The sequence below is a fragment of the Prinia subflava genome, chromosome 1 (assembly GCF_021018805.1).
Source record: "Prinia subflava isolate CZ2003 ecotype Zambia chromosome 1, Cam_Psub_1.2, whole genome shotgun sequence".
NCBI lineage: Eukaryota > Metazoa > Chordata > Aves > Passeriformes > Cisticolidae > Prinia > Prinia subflava.
The window spans coordinates 8,443,235-8,460,123 of NC_086247.1; the positions used below are offsets into that span (position 1 = coordinate 8,443,235).

The 16,889-nt window shown below is 42.9% G+C and overlaps 1 protein-coding gene across 2 annotated transcripts; it reads left to right on the forward strand.

Moving 5' to 3' along the window:
• The first annotated feature begins 1,692 nt into the window (after positions 1–1,692).
• HHLA1 (HHLA1 neighbor of OC90) lies at positions 1,693–14,800 on the forward strand. Of its 2 annotated transcripts, XM_063419310.1 has the most exons (15): positions 1,693–1,791; positions 2,684–2,743; positions 3,805–3,885; positions 4,346–4,429; positions 4,526–4,609; positions 5,951–6,034; positions 6,601–6,657; positions 6,760–6,846; positions 7,645–7,731; positions 8,799–8,978; positions 9,488–9,559; positions 9,794–9,868; positions 13,439–13,595; positions 14,228–14,310; positions 14,525–14,800. In XM_063419310.1, exons 1-15 carry the CDS (start codon positions 1,716–1,718, stop codon positions 14,566–14,568), a joined length of 1,311 nt encoding a protein of 436 aa, XP_063275380.1. In that variant the 5' UTR covers positions 1,693–1,715; the 3' UTR covers positions 14,569–14,800. The 2 variants fall into 2 exon arrangements, with proteins under 2 accessions (XP_063275380.1, XP_063275392.1); XM_063419322.1 differs by lacking the exon at positions 7,645–7,731.
• Positions 14,801–16,889: the final 2,089 nt, after the last annotated feature.

Consider the following 16,889-nt stretch of genomic DNA (forward strand, 5'->3'; position numbering starts at 1 on the left):
ACCTCCCAAAGCCTGCTCTCCCCAGCAGCCACCTCCCTACAGCTTTGCAAGCACCAATTCCTCATGCTCAGCTCCACTGAGGAGCATCTCTCACTAACTCCTCTCTACTTCATTGAACCAAACCAAAGACAACAAAAAAATTATCAGAATTCAGAGATGTGGATTGGTTTTATACCTTTTTCCATGCAGATTACACCTCCATCACATCAGCCTGTGAGCAGGCATGAGCTGACACACTGCTCTCCCCTAATTACAGAGTCTACAGATCCATTAAAGAAAAAAAAAAGCTGTTACAAGTCCCAGGAAGCTTCATAACACCAGAGAGTGGAAGCAGGGACAACCTTGCCAGGAGTCGGACCCTGTGATTTTCATGACAGCAACATTTTCGTGGTCTGTAGTCTAGCAGTTTGCCAGATCCCAAATACTGTCACAGGAAAAGCCAGGTTTAGGATTTTTGATGCTAGACTTGTCCATGGGATACTGGACTCTCTCCATGCATAATTACTCCACAGAAAGGTGATGGAGTATGAAGTCTGGGAATGAGATTTGGCCAACACTTTCTGCCTCAGTTCTTTTCTTCTGCACATACTGTGCAGAAATTGTGGATAAGTCCAGGCTTGGGACTGAATAAAAAGGATTGGGCAGATGGACTGAACAGGTAGGATTAACTGCTTGAAAGCTCTCAGAGCTTTGCTTGAATTAGCAGAGCTGGCACTTACACACTTTTGACTCATCAAACCAGAAAACATGGACATTTCCAATACAGAAATATTTAGTATTGTTTCACCATCCCAAGGAAGAGTCTCTTTAGAGCCACTGAATACAAGTAAGCCATTTTTGGAATGTGTTAATCCTCTAGAGACTTCAATATGAAAAATATTGTAACTATGATGATAAACCAGTAAACAATCAAACCGTATCTTCAAGATAATGATTTGCTGCATACTTGCGAGATTAGCTGCTCCAAGAGGATATTAAAAAATTTTAGACTTTTTTTTCTGATTTTCGTATCATCCCTCATTTTCTTACAACTACAGAGTTATTTGACATGTTCTCATATTGCAAAAAGAGGGGAAACATGAAAAGAAACTTTCTCTTTTTTTTCCCTTCCTAACCATGTCTAATTAAATCATTGAAACCTGGAAAGCAGCTCATGGTCTGAAAGGCAGAACACTGTTAATCATTACCAAGAAGGTAGGCAAGCACAGGACACAACCTGGTGACAGTAACTACAGAAATACAAGACCAGGAATGATCAGAAAAGCAACATTTCTGTGGAAGAGAACCTCAGCTGACCTTTCTGGTTTGAAAATAAACATAAGCAAATTTTATCTTGTTTTAACAGAAAGACTTTAGGCACTTGATGTGTCAGGTGCCTTTTAGGCACAGCTCATCCTGCCAGAGAAGAGGGCTGTGTTGACACCCTTACCAAGTCCCCAGAATAGCCAGTTAGGTAAGACTCAAAAACTGAGAGGCACATGCTAAACTCACTGCACCCACAGGCACAGAGGAAATACTGATTGTGGGATCTCTCTTTCTTTGTAATTTCCAACACAAATCTTTCTCTGCATCACAGAAATCTGAAATTTCTCCTGTGGTCAAACCAGTCTTGGACAAGGGCTGGACAAAATCGCTCCACACTAAAACTTTTACCACCACCAAAAGAGCATTTCTCTCTCCTAGACCAGCCAAACCTGCTGAAGTCAGCATCCACCATGCAGGGATTCTGCTGGCACGTGGCAGCCAAGATGAGCCTGGGGTTTCTATGTCTCTTTCTGGTTTTCAGCACAGGTAAGGACAATGGTCTGGTGCTCCCAAGGGAATAACCCAGGTGCCTCTTTCCCAGCTTCTCCCATGGCCCCATCCCCACATCTGTGGCAGGTTTGGTTCTTTCCCCTGTGTGGGGACTGACAGGCTGGAGCTCAGGGCTGGTGACATTCAGAGAGCACACCAGGTGGTGCCTATTCCTGGATGCCATGCTGAGAATCTGGAATCAGAAAGGTTTATAAGGAAAGAGAGAGAAGGGTTAGAAGAGCTCCTACCACCAGGACTGTCAATCCAGATTTAGCTCTGACTAATTGAGGGTTGTTAATACAGCTGAATAACACCACATCACAATTTATAAGCCCTGGATTACACACTTTCAGCTGGGTATTCTCCTTTATAAACATATATAAAGGGCAACCTGGATGGGCTGAGAAGCTGAAGCTTCATAGGAACATGGCAGATCAGCATTTTCTAGCACTGACTCCTTTGGAGAGCCTTTTGGATTACTCTTAGGAGGTACTCAGCTCTCTTCTGGTGGGATAGGAAACCTAAATCTCAAACACACATCTTCAATTTTCCTGCAAGATCTCATTTACTCTTGTGCACCTCAGCTAGTCACAGAGTGAATCCCAGAAACCCAGTCCAATCTCTTGAATCCAGTTTCAGCCCATTCTTCCTGCAACACAGCTCTTGAGGACAGTCCTCAATTGCATGACTGATCTGAATAACCAACATGCAAAGAGAAGGGAAAGTTTGTTTGGATTAGGACTTATTTTACTTTGTACCTTACTGCAAATTCTGTGTGCAAACCTAGTGAAGATCTCTATAAATATTTACTATTCTATTTTTATTTTGATTATTGAGGGGCAAACTCAACAGGGAAAACTGTTTCTCAGTCTCTTTCTTCACGTTTCAGCTTCATGCACAAGAAAAGAAAACAAGAAAGAGAAGCAAGTGGCAGTGCTGGCTACTGCAGGTAACAGGCAGCACATCAGGGGCCCCAGCCCTGGGGTGTTAATGGGAATAGGAGGTGCAGTGTTTGGCATGGAGGTGGCAGCAGATGGGCCCTGCTCCTGCAGAGTCTGGGAGCCCCAGCCCACCCCACCCCATCCAGTCCCTGGCCAGGTTAACAACTGTCCTTCCCAAAATCTGCTCTTCTCTTGTTCCTGTCTCTCCTTCCCAGCTCTTCATTCCCTTTTTTTTTTCCTTTTCTCTCTTCTATGCTGTGGACAAGCACTACTTACAGCCCTGGGGTGCAGCTTGGCTTCAATTTGGTTATAAATAACACTGATGTCATTGGAAAATTGCATTTCTCCCCAAATTCAATTTTGTTCTCATCTCAGCTTTCTGTGCTTCTTTTTCTGTCCTGCTCTGTTCCTCCTCTCTCTGTCAGGCTCACACACACCTTCCTCCCTCACACAGACATTGTACTGCTCTGCTGCAGCATGACTTTGTGGGAGGGAAGCCAAAAATATCCTTGAAACTTTTGACTTGGGAAAAACAAATAAGCAACATCAACAGAAATAAAACATGTTAAGATAAAAAGTGTGATTTGGCTACAGCAAAATTATTCTGTTGTAGCAAGCAGTATAGCCATCAATGCAGCTGAAAAACAAAAATCTGTATTTTCCTGTAGATTTGGGGAAGGTGGAACATTTCCTAGGCACTTCCTCTGCCTGTAGTGACCAGCATGGTGAGATCTGCTGCTCTGCTGGCAGCAAACACCCATCACCCAGCAGGAGAGGGCACCAGCACAGCAGGGCTGGCTGGGTCCTGCAGCTGCTCAAGGGCATGCTCAAGGGCACAGCTGGCAGACCTGGATTTTAGACCACCATTCCACTCTTGCTAGATCTTGCAATTTTCTAGACTCATCTCTGTGGTGCTGGAATTTTCTTTTCCCGTCAGTTTTTTTTTTTTGGTGCACCCCAGTATACAATCTGCTTCTTTTGTTCTTCTTGTTCTGTCAGACATCTAGCACATCAAAGCAGTGGATGCACAGCTGTTTCCTTGTGTCCTCAGGCACCCCTTTTCTTTCAGAGCTGCCTGCAAAGTCCCTGGACCTGGCTGCTATTAACCTGACAGAGCTGGTGAATGGGATGCTGAGCACTGCACTCAGAGGTAATGGGGCAGGTCACAGCTGCCACCCAGCAGTGCAGGAGAAAAGGCACTACAAGGGTTAGCAGGAGAAGCTGTAAACCTGTGCTGTCAGCCTCCAGATTTGCTTCTAGGAGCAAGTTACCTTCATGCATTTACAATGCAGATGTCTGTCTGCCCCAGAGAACCTGGAAATTAGTGTGGATTTTTATATAGACACAATGTAATTACTTGTGGGACACCTTTTGAAAGCACTTTCTAATCCAGTGTACATTTCAATTAAAAGAAAAACAAAATGGAAAGGAAGAAGCAATACAAATGATCTTTCCTTCAGTGGAAATGAGAACAGACTGGGTGTGAGGCAGCTGTATCATACTGGCACCTCGGGAATGCTTTAGACACCAAATGAGCAGAGTCATTTAGCTCTCATGCTGTTCTCACAATTTGCTCCAAGCACTAACAGCATGGACCTGTGTTTCTGCAGGTAGCAAGAAACTCTTCTCTTTGCTGACTGTCACCTCTTACAGCTCGTTTGCCTTCCACAAAGTGTCAGTCACCATCTATAACAGTGAGTGTTGGTGCTTTGCTCTGCTCAGGAGCAGTTTCTCTCCCACAGCCCCTGCAACAAGACATTGATTTTTTTTTTCTCTGTCTCTCCCTCCAGTCTCTAATGCAAAAACTATTGACCCTGGCAAGTTCCCTCTGCACTACTGCTACTGTTTGAATAATGTGACAAATGACTTGACAGGTGGGTACACAAAAGAGGTTGGCAATTGCATGTGCTTAAGCTGAATTATTTCCTTTGGAGCTGGAGGCTGTAGTCTGAATTCTGCAGACTTCATCCTTGTGATTGCCACCACCACACAGAGATCAGTGACCCCCAATGAGTGGTTGCTCTCACTCCTCAGCCTCAGGTGGCTGCACCCAGCCAGCCAGTCTGGGATGGAGCCATCAGTCAAGTGACTGGCGTGGTTTGACTGGCAAAAGGCCTCCCTTTCCTCCTTGGAATACAAATTGCAGCACAGGAGAGACAACCAGCCACATATGATACATCATCTTGGCCACTTTTTCTCTCCTGAGATAATTCAGGAGAGAAAAATAAAACAGGAGATGAACAAGGGCTTCTCTCCACCAAGGGGCTCCAGCAACTTCAGTGAGCCCAAGAGGAGTGAAAAGCAAGGATGAACATCTTCACAGAACTGTTGGACAGACTACAAAATACTGTTGGGCAAACCTTTCACCTGAAACCCTCATTCACACCCCTGGTTTCACAGAATTTTACATTTCAGGGTGTAGCTGAGTGTTTGGATCCTATGCCTGGTTAATGTAAGGCATCAAGAGTAGGTCAGCAGCTGCAGACCAGACTCCAAACCCTCTCTGCCACACGTGGTGACCCTGCACAAAGCCCCACAGTGGCTTTCATGGCTTTCTCTGGACCCACACATCTCACAAGCCTTTATGGATAAATACCCAGTTCACCTTGGAGAATGACAGAGAATCTTTAATCTTTCTGCTGCAGTTCCAGAATATCTTGGGAATTGGAGTTTCTCCACAGCAGTAAAAATTCAGGGCTTGGGTCCATCACTCCTTGAGTGAGAGCAGTAACCTTTCCCTGCTAGAAAGTGCCACCACAACACCACCAACCATTTTTGGGCTGACATCTGAATCATCAGTGTGCCTGAAGCAGACCCCAGAGGAAAAAATCCAATGCCTATTGGAGAGTCCTACACAGCAGACAGGCAATTACAGCAAAGGCAAAGCTTGCAGGCTTTAGATCTCCTTCTACATTTAAGCAGACTAAGTAGAACATTACTTTAAAATGCTCTCTTGTACAGACAAATGCCATTTAAGTTTGCTTTTAGACACACTGATGTAATTTTGGATATCATCTTTGAAATATACTTCTGAAAGTATTCTCCTGTTTTTTTCAGTCCACTCCAGCAAAATATTTTAACCCTTAAAATGTTTTAAACTTTGTCATGTATGAGCATATATCTAAAATAACATCACATATAAAAGTGATTTTTAAACTTGGAATACATGATAGGATATATGTTTCAATAATAAACTTTCTCTATTTGTTGTCTAGATTTTACAGCTCTACTTGTTGATATCATTGGAAACTCCACCAGTTATCTCACAGAAATCTTCAAATCCACTTCTATTCTCTCAGGTTTGCATTTCCTTTGAACATTTATCATTGTCTGATCTGCCTCATTTACTCCTACATGAAAACACCATAAAAATGTGGATAAAAGCCTATTGCTCTTACTCAACAGCATTTTTCCTGCAACACATGGAACAAGATACATATATAATGTGCATGTGTGTAATATAGAGATGTACATGTTTCTGTGAGCAGTTATGTTCTTTGAATGTTTTATAATTAATTACTAAAAATTGGTGGGTTTGAGAATTGTTACTGACATTTTGAGAAATTCTGATTCACAGAGAATAAGTATGGGCTATTTTAGCTGAAGATTATTTTTTTTTTCCATATAAAAATACTTGTAACTTAGAATTTTAATTAGATAAAAACTTTTTCCCTGAAGATACTAACATTTGGATTTGATGATGGTCTAACGTTTTTGTGAAAAATTAGATCAGAAGGAGCATACTTGATCATCTGCCATAGACAAATGCCATTTTTTGTTTGTGTTTTCAACTGTTTAAGACAATTCTATGTAAGGAAATCTGGTAACAATAATCTCTTTTAATTTTTTTTTTTTTGCCTTTTAGTGCGTCAGAGCAATGACTCTGACTGTATCTACATCTGTGTGATGGCAGGGCAGACAGGTAAAAGTTAAAATCATTCAGAATACTGCCCTGGCTTTCCTCAGTGATGATGTATTATTGAAAGAAGCCTTTCTTGATATTTGTAAGCATTTCTATTTGCAGGGAAAAATCTGTCTGATTTCTTGGAAATACTAGAGAAGTCTCCTATTATTAATTACACATTTTCCAGTAACACATCATCTGACCTGGGTAAGTACATCCTGGGGAACAAAAGGAAACAGAACCAGAGTGAAAATCATGTCCAGATAGCTCTTGCAATGAGTACTCCATCCTCATTACTACTACTATAAATATTATTTCATTTTTTATTATTGCTTATATATTTGTATAGTATTATATATTTGATTATAGTTAGAATAATATTTTATATTGTTGAAAATTTAATACAATAATTATAAATGTAAGTAAATTTTAAAGACTTTAAATTATTTGTTACATGGTCTTCTGGTGGAGGAACAAACAAAACCTGCAGGGACAAGAGCTTTTACAGAATTCAGCATTGGGCTAGGGAGGGTCTCTAGTGCTCTTAAATCCAACTGGTGCCTTCCACAGCTCTCAGCACAAATGCCCTCCTAGCTTCACATGAGTTACCTTCAGAGTGGAGGTGAATGCAATCAGCTGTTCTCCTGCGTGGTTCCTCCACCCAAAACTCCTTTGCAGTTTGAGCTGCGCTTCAGGTGCTCACCTTTCCCTGTTGCCCATCACTATCTCCCATTTTCAATAATTAATGCAGGCAGACTGAAATCAGTGGCAAATTGTGTGTGCTGAAACCTGTGGGATGTTTCTCTCCTTTTTAAAACAAACAAACAAACAAACAAACAAACAAACAAACAAACAAACAAACAAGACATTTGGCCAAAACCCCCTTTAATTAGAAACAACAGCTGTTTCTGTGGTAGCAGAATCTGATTTCTTTCCCTTTTCTCACACAATGTGCAGTGGACAGTGAGTGCTCTAACCTTGTCTTCTCATACCTCAAAAACCTAGATTCCATTTTCTCAAGTTTTGTGAAATTGCAGGAAGACCCAAACAAGACACTGGATTCCTCAGCAGAACATGTGTGGACATTTAAATGTGAGCAAATATTGTCAGACCTAAATTTGTGCTGCCTTTGATTAATGTCTTGACAAGTGATCAGATATGTTTCCTGCACAGTTAACTGTGATGTTAACTCCAAATAAAGGGTAACAAAAATTTCTCTGAATCAGCAGATGATGTCAGTAATGCACTGAAGAGCTGGAGGATAGAAAAACTCCTGTGAAAAGCCATTTTACCAGAAAAAAAATAGTTTTCTGAAGAGGCAGAGAAGAAAAGAAAAACTGTGTTTTAGTTTTGAACCAAGAAATAAGATTATTTAAACTATTTCCTCTTATTTTCTTTGGGTTTTTTTCCCCCTGTATTATTCTCTGTCTATTTCTTTATATGACATTCAGATGTACTTGAGCATTTCATAAACTTTAGTTCATTTGGCTTTGCTATGGGGCTACAAGATAGAAAAGTCCTGATCTGCCCCATTTTGGGAGCCAAAACCCAAGGCTTTGCACCTGCTCACTTGCAGTAGAAACTGATAGAAATTCTGACCTTGACTTCATACCTCCTTGTCGTTGCAGCTGCATCTCCCCTACAAAATGCCTGCATTTCCTGTAGTCAGTCTGCTGTCTTTTATAAAATGTTTAAATTTCCTTAACCACATGCCAGCCTTTGTTATCTCTTATAACCATGAGTGTCAGTTCTCAAACTGCAGCATCTGCCCTCCAGGACCTGCCTGCTCACCTTCAAACAGACAAGACTTTTCTCTCTTTCTACTGTAATGAAGCAGTCCAGGAAATTAGGCACAAAATATGTGACGAGAAACACAAAACCCTGCAGGAACATTTCAGTTTCTTTCTTTTTTATAAAAACTCACACATTGAAACTTTCTAAGTTAAAATTTCAAACATTATTGGAGCTGCCTGTGTTTCCATATTTAAAATGAAAGGGAGAAGTGGCTGCTCAAGTGCCAGAGAAGCACTCAAGGGGTAGATGGGGTTTTCTAGATGTGTTTTAAGTATTATTTTCCCGCAGTGTTGCAGTTGGTGCTGCCATGGGGCACCAGAACCCTCAGTGTGCTGGTGCCCTCTCTGTCTCTCTTGCTTCTCCAGCTACCAGGATGCCTCTTGCCCAGCAAGGAGGGGAAATCCCCACCACAAAGTTCCCCCCGTGGACAGAGACACTTGGAGCCAAAGGATCCTGGTTTCCATCACCCCACGTGGAGGCTCCCAGGCCCCAAGGCTCAGCCAGAGCCCCTCTGAGCCCCCTGCCAGCCCTGCAGCCCAGCCCCAGTGAGTATGGCCAGGAGCCCTGGGACCTGCCCTGCCCCACTGCTGTGGGGCTTGGCCAAGTGTCTCTGAGGTGGAGGTTGGAGACCCTCTCTGGGTTATCAGTGAGTTGATTACTTTATTGCAGGAATGTCAAAATCAGCTATAGGTTCCATCCTGTAGTTTCTTATCTTTAGGGGAAAACTTGATCTTGTTTCCCACAAACATTTCTGCCACTTGGATCTTCCTTCACGATTTGCTCCAAATATGGTGAGCAAACCTGTGAAAGAGTAAAATAGAGATGTTTCTTTTGGTGTCCCCTAAATATGCCTTCTTGAATTCCTGCTCTTCCCTAGTCCACAGGGTTTTCAAGTACAGCTTTTGTTCTTCCTATTTCATCCTGGCATTTTTATGACACTGGCAGTTCTGGGTGAGGGACTCTGGCTGTTGAGCCGTCTCATACAGAGCAATTCTTCCCAGAAGACAGGTAAATAATGAATGGCAGAAGTGTGTGTGTCTCTTTGTTCCCACAGCTGACATGTCCATGGTTTGGATGCAGACAGTGTCTCCACAAGAAGCCAACAAAGTGATGCAAACAGAGCCAGGTAAGACTGGTCTGGGATAGCAGCTAAGTGTGTCAGTTGGCACATTTATGAAATAGAAAGTAATATATAGAAATAGATGACTGAAAATGTATTTTCTACATCACTACCTATGTAAGTGTTTATTAATTAACTGTGAATTCAGGTTTAGTTTTTTATTTTTGTCTGCTGCTCCTTCAATCAACCTGCCTTTTGTTTAAGGTATGAAAGCAAGTTCTATTCTCTTCCCTCCCTTAGATTTGCCTTCCACAGTGCTGTCTATGCCACCTTCCTACCGACCTGGTGTGACTCTGAAACTTTACTCAGCTACCAGTAAGTAAATGAACCTCATACAGCAGAAACAGCAGTGTGTTTGAAAGTACTGCAGGATAGAAACGTTCCCATGAAGAAAAAACATACATGGTTGGTTTGTTTGTGGCAGTTTATGTATGTAAACCACTCAAAATGTCCAAAGGACTGCTTCCCATTTGTTTGTGAATTGCACACAACTACAAAATCAAAACAGAGATCACACTGTGGTGATGGAATTAACATAGGAACTCTGTGTGGCAATTTTAGTATTGATTGGTTATCGGAGAACTCATTCTTAAAAGTCATTCCAAAAGAAAATATCATGCTTTAAATCTCATCATAAATAAAATTATGAAACCAGCTCATACCACATGAAACACCCAGAACTGTTCAGAATTTCCAGTACTGCAAATTACTTCCTCAGCTAATGAAGGATCATCATCAGCTAGACCTTTGTGAAAGCTCAGTTCTCACCTGCTTGTGCTTCTGTGTGGTGACTGTCTAAGAGAAGCACAGATGCTGGGTAGAGCAAAGATAACTTATCAGCCCAACCTGCAGGGGTCTTCAATATCCTGAATCGATATTTTAGATAAAACCAGAGGAGTCTAAAGAACTAAAATGCTGGGCAAATAACTTTGGTTTTCATGGTCATCCTTGTAGCTCTTATAATGCTGTTCAATTCTGAAACCAGGCTTACTTTTCTCTCATCTTACTTCTGTTTAAAGAGTTCCAAATACCAGAGTCGTCCTCTGGTGTGCAACACCACAGATCCTGGAGAACCTAGGATGTTTTGAAGAAGTTGGGAAACATGGATTTCAGTGAGATGGGTGAACTGGAGTCACCAAATGCCTCTCTGTGAGAAACCACAGAGGCAGAGGCTGCCTGCCTGATTCTAACAATTGTACATTTAGGGAAAGAAATCCAACAGTGAGATCCCAAAGTAAGAAAAGGCATCCATGTTGTTCTGAGGGATGACTCATTATTGCAGTAATTCATTTCTTAAATCAGAAGTAGGTCCCAACTAATAAAACACATAAATGTGCATGTTAGAGAATGCAGGGAGAGATATTTTGAGTCTGAATCATTCACAGTAACCATAACATTGCTCTTTACAGGCAGCAAAATTTAATCTCAGTGTCACAGGGATGTGATATTGAATTAATAAAAGAACTGTCTGTTTACTGCAAAAGTTGGTCACTTCACTGCCCTTGACAATAATGTGGCAATTTGAAACACAAGGGAGGAAATCTCTTTGCAGGAGCTGTGGTTCTTGCCTTTTCTAGTCTCTTCACTAATTCAATTTCTTAAGAAAGAGAATTCTTAGAAAAGAAAGTTCTAAAATCCTATTTTTAATTATCTTTATGAACTTATGTACTGAACACACAAAAAAAACACCAAAACTTTTCACAGTAGAAATTTATTACAGAAGAGGTATAAAGCATTACTATGAATGGGTGAAAATTTAAATTTCAGTGATATGATGTGAATATACAATGCAATCAAAAAAATTAAATAGAAAATTAATTGAAAAATAATTTCATCATTAAACAAATATAGTATTATGCAAACACAGTGTTAATTTAAAGTGATTGTCAAAAATGAAAACCAAATCAATTTCCTTAGCTTTCAGCATTTTTGTTTGACTTCTCTTTCCCAAATAGATGACTCCAAATTGAAATTGCCATCATTCAATTTGCAGCTAGATAAAACTGAATTTCTGCTGGCAAAACACATGGCTTGAGTAAAGCATTTAACATCTGGTTGGCAGGATAGGAGGACTCACTTCTGTGGAGGCTGAAATTCGTAGGAGGGTGGCCTCCAGCAAGTTTTAATTATTCATCAACTTTAATATTTCTCATCAATTTTAACAGTACTTCTCAGGGACAACTTGTATTAAAAACTCATTGTCCCATGCTCTTATTGACATGAAGTGTGTTTACTTAAGCAAGGAATCATTTTTTAATTTACTCCATGTAGGAAAATATCAAGGTGTGTCAAATGCTATTAAGTGGACAAGGCCTAATGACCTTGATGTGAAATTTCTGGGGTGAGGAGAAATGGGTCTCTCTCTTGCCCATCCCTGGCTAATTACACCTGATATTTGTGCAGTGCCTTTGACACACAACTGGTTTTCAGAGCAGCCTGTGAGTTTGGGAGCTGCCAGTGTCTGTGCCTTACTCCTCACATATTCCTGCTATCTTGGTCAAGTGCTGCCAGGAGGGAAATAGTTTCAGAGCAATCTCTTTCAGGCTGGCAGACCCTTGATTTTCCTCCTGCCCAAGAATGCCATTTTATATTAAATTTCTTGTCAGCACTAGATGACTCGAGCTTATTTCAACAGAACTTCATTAGTCCAAATTTAACCTTCATAACCTCTGCTATCACATAACATAGCACTGCCCAGAGCTATAAAGTGTGTGAGACATGTGAACCTGGAAATGCAATTACACTGTCTGAGGGGATTAGACTCAGCAGGTAAGGCAGTTTATCCACACGGGGCCAAAGCCTGCTGCTAGTTACACAGATGGAAAAAAATAGTTGACAGTCACACCACAGCTGCCTCACTTTGCCCTTCCTTCCTTCCTTCCTTCCTTCCTTCCTTCCTTCCTTCCTTCCTTCCTTCCTTCCTTCCTTCCTTCCTTCCTTCCTTCCTTCCTTCCTTCCTTCCTTCCTTCCTTCCTTCCTTCCTTCCTTCCTTCCTTCCTTCCTTCCTTCCTTCCTTCCTTCCTTCCTTCCTTCCTTCCTTCCTTCCTTCCTTCCTTCCTTCCTGCCTTCCTGCCTTCCTGCCTTCCTGCCTTCCTGCCTTCCTGCCTTCCTGCCTTCCTGCCTTCCTGCCTTCCTGCCTTCCTGCCTTCCTGCCTTCCTGCCTGCCTTCCTGCCTGCCTTCCTGCCTGCCTGCCTGCCTTCCTGCCTTCCTGCCTTCCTTCCTGCCTTCCTTCCTGCCTTCCTTCCTGCCTTCCTTCCTTCCTTCCTGCCTTCCTTCCTGCCTTCCTGCCTTCCTGCCTGCCTTCCTTCCTGCCTTCCTTCCTGCCTTCCTTCCTGCCTTCCTGCCTTCCTTCCTGCCTTCCTTCCTGCCTTCCTTCCTGCCTTCCTGCCTTCCTGCCTTCCTTCCTTCCTGCCTGCCTTCCTTCCTGCCTTCCTTCCTGCCTTCCTTCCTGCCTTCCTGCCTTCCTTCCTGCCTTCCTTCCTGCCTTCCTTCCTGCCTTCCTGCCTTCCTGCCTTCCTTCCTTCCTGCCTTCCTTCCTTCCTGCCTTCCTTCCTGCCTTCCTGCCTTCCTTCCTTCCTGCCTTCCTTCCTTCCTGCCTTCCTTCCTTCCTTCCTGCCTTCCTTCCTTCCTTCCTGCCTTCCTTCCTTCCTGCCTTCCTTCCTTCCTTCCTGCCTTCCTTCCTGCCTTCCTTCCTGCCTTCCTGCCTTCCTGCCTGCCTCCCTGCCTCCCTGCCTCCCCAGAGCCCCAGGATGGCATTTGCAGGGATATCCTTTATTTGCTGGAGTAGGGAATACATTGCTTTGGAGACCATAGCCCAGATAAGGCAGAGCAAGAAGCTTAGTGGGACACGTTTTTGGAGTAGTTCAGAGCTATGTTTTCCCCAGGGTGCCCTCAGGCCATGCTCAGAGAGCCCCGTGTGACCTCCCCTCCTGTCACTCTCATGGTGCAGAAGATCAACCCCTGTGTGATGGAGCTCTGTAGGTTCTTCCAGCTGTGCCTCTGTGTCGGTCAGAGAAGATATTCCAGAAAGGAAGCCATGAGGTAAATCCTAGTTTTTCTTCCCTCTGTCTCCTTAAAATACTTCTTCCGGCTTTTTCTCCCCCAGATGACAATTTTTAATCACCAGTGATTATTTTGGAGGGTCTGTGGCCATCGGCTGAGACCCAAATGTGTCCCAGTGCACTGATCAGTACCTGATCTGTATTCCAGCTAAGTGAAAAAAGCCCAGCTGCATTTTTCCAAACGTGTAATGACATCATTGAGGTTGGAATTTTATTTCCATATTCAGTAATAGCAGCATGACATACTGTGCTTTTCATAGGATCATAGACTGGTTTGAGAGGAAGGGATCTGAAGACCATTTAGTTCCAACTCTGCTGCCATGGGCAGGGGCACCTTCCACTATCCCAGGCTGCTCCAAGCCCCATCCAACCTGACCTGGAGCACTCCTAGGGATGGGACATCTACAGATTCTCTGGAGAACCTGTCCCACTGTCTAACCACCCACAAGAAAGAATTTCTGCCTAATATTTAAACAAAACCTGCCCTCGTTCAGCCTGAAGCCATTCCTCCTCATCTTATCACTTCATGCCCTTGTCCAAAGTCCTCTCCTTATGAGAGATAACAAACCTCTTATCTTTAACTGCATCTCCTATCTGTAACTGCATCTTCAGGTACTGTGTTGAATACTATTCCTGGTTTGTGAAAAATGCAAGTTATGTCTGCGAAAGAGTCAAAAGAGTTGCTTACTCCCACAGTAAGTTCATTTTCACTTTATATCTCTACATACCTTATTATGAAGACATAACAAAATTTTTGTATATCCACAGAATATTTTCTTTCATCAGATAGCTATTATATCTCATAAAGATTTTTAAGGGATTAAAAAAAGTATTGTTTAACCTTCATGCATGTTTTTTATATTTCCTCGTAAAACCTCTTCTAACTAATATTTTCTTGTGTTCTTCCAGCATTAAAGCAAAAATGCCTTAAAAACATCTGTACATCAGTTTAGAGCACTGAGAAATTTTACTCCAAGTTGGAAGACTGGTGGCAGTTTTAGTTTTCTTTTTGATTTTTCAGTGTAAAAATCAGAAAGCAACATGTTATTTGCAAATATTTGAAATCAGACAAGGTATTAAGCAGATGTTAACTTAGAAATGTCTTCTCCCCCAAGGCACTGTAAAAAGAATGTGTAAAAGACAGAGGTATTTTATACAAGTGATGTAACTGCAATAAAAACATTGAAAGGCTTTTAAAAATCTTATTTTATAACGGATATTTACATGGTTGGCTAGTGAATGCAAATAGTTTCTATTTATTTTATTGACATTTGAGACATAGTAATCAAAATTAAGAAATGCAAAGTAATTTAAAAGGAACCTGAAATACTGAAGGCTAGAAGGACTCTCTGGTGTTAAACACATGCAGATTAGGTTCTAAATCAAAAACTTCTTACTTTAGCAATGCCTGCTGTGCAGTGTCAACCCAGGAAGTGACAGGATCTCTTGGATATATTTGTGTGAGCTCACCAGGATTCATAGAAACATGGAATTATAGAATGGTTTGGGTTGGAAGGGACTTTAAAGATTATCTACTTCCAACCCCACTGGATCAGGTTGCTCAGGGCCCCTTCCAACCCAGCTTTCATGTCCTTTATATGTAAGTCTGGTGAATTGAAAATCAGTTCTAAAAAAGCGAAAGAATAACCAAATCAATTGCACGATCCCATATTTTTCTATGCTGCAGCAACATTATGGTACTGTCTATCCAGAGAGCATCACCAATCCATTAATATTGTTTTTAAATAAGAAATTTATTTGCACTGTAGCTGCTGCACATTGATTTTTCCCTGAAGAAAGATGAGTTCAAAGGCAATGCCAAGGAGAACAGTGGCAGTATGTGCAATGCTGATCCCAGGGAGAGGTGGGATGCAGTAGTTCTCTTCCAAAATACATTTCACTGTTGTGCTTAATAGTGTGAGAGAAGAACTTCTGTCATGTCAAAGAGCAGGATAGTTTGGAGAAGTACCAATTACAGCAGATATTGAAACTGAGGCAAATGGAATAAATAGGAATGTCCATACAGTGAATGTATGTTGGGAATAAGACATGCTGCTATCCAGAAGGACCTTAACAGAAGAAATGGGCCAGCAGGAACTTCATGAAGTTCAAGAAGAAGTGCCATAACATGGCCATGGTACTGCCATGCCTTGGGAGATCTCTCCCTGCTGCAGCAGCTCTCAGTCTGTGCCCCTTGCCTCCTGTCATGCCACTGGGCACCACTGGACAGAGACTGGCTCTGTCCCTTTGCATGCTGCCCTCAGGTGTTTACTAGGTTGATGAGATCCCCCCAAGACTCCTCTAGGGAAGAGTCTCAGCTCTCTTGTCCCCTCCCCATGAGAGATATTCTGGTCCCTTCCTCATCCCTGTGCCCCTCTCTGAGCTGTCTCGAGTTTTTCCCTGTCTGTCCTACGCTGATGAGCCCGGAGCTGGATGCAGCCCTGCAGGTGAGAGGGGCAGGAGCAGAGGGGCAGGAGCCCTCCCTCAGTCTGCAGGCAGCCCTTTGCCCAATGCAGCTGGGGACACCTGAGCCTTCTCTGCTGCAGGGACACACCTCTTACCCCTGTTCAGCCTGTGTGCAGCAGCACCCAGGCCCTTTTCTAGAGAGCTGCTTCCCAGCACATATCGGTGTATGAGGCTGCACCTCTCCAGGTGCAGGATGTGGCACTTCTTGTTGAACTTCATGGGGCTCCTGTTGAGGTCCTGCTGGACCCTTTGAAGTGCCAGTCACTCATCCCAGCCCAGTGTCACCTGCCACCCGCTGAAGGCCCACTCTGCCCCATCACCCAGATCATTAGTGGAGATGCTGAGCAGGGCTGCACCCAGCACGGGCTGCAGGAATGCACCATCAGTCAGCAGCCTCCAGAGAGACTTTGTGCCACTGGCCACCGCCCCTGGGGCCCCACCAGGCAATTTTTAACCCACCTCCCCAGGCACATCAGAGATCAACAGCTGCTCCACAAGGATCTTAGAGGTGACCAGGGCTAAGGTCTTCCTGAAAACCTTGTAGGTCACAGAGTCAAAGGGCCTTTTGCTCATGTAAGTATTTTTACAATTCCCAATTGTCAGACTTCTCACTTCTCCATGCTCCAATCCAGTGGACAGTTTGTCTCTGTTGATGGACTCTTTGAAGGCTAGCTGTGTCTGGCCCTGGCAGAAAGCACACCTTCCTGATGAAAAGCAGCCTTCCCAAAGCTCACGGAATCAACCTTCTCCTGGATTTCACTCAGCCTTGGATCACAGCCACCGTGGATAGATTAAAGAAGACTTCCCA

Bases quoted from the DNA above. Each gene is read 5' to 3' on its own strand.
- HHLA1 (XM_063419310.1), top strand. From the start codon at position 1,716: ATGCAGGGATTCTGCTGGCACGTGGCAGCCAAGATGAGCCTGGGGTTT. The intron at 1,792-2,683 runs GTAAGGACAATG...TTCACGTTTCAG, and splicing joins CTTTCTGGTTTTCAGCACAG to CTTCATGCACAAGAAAAGAA. The intron at 3,886-4,345 runs GTAATGGGGCAG...GTGTTTCTGCAG, and splicing joins GCTGAGCACTGCACTCAGAG to GTAGCAAGAAACTCTTCTCT.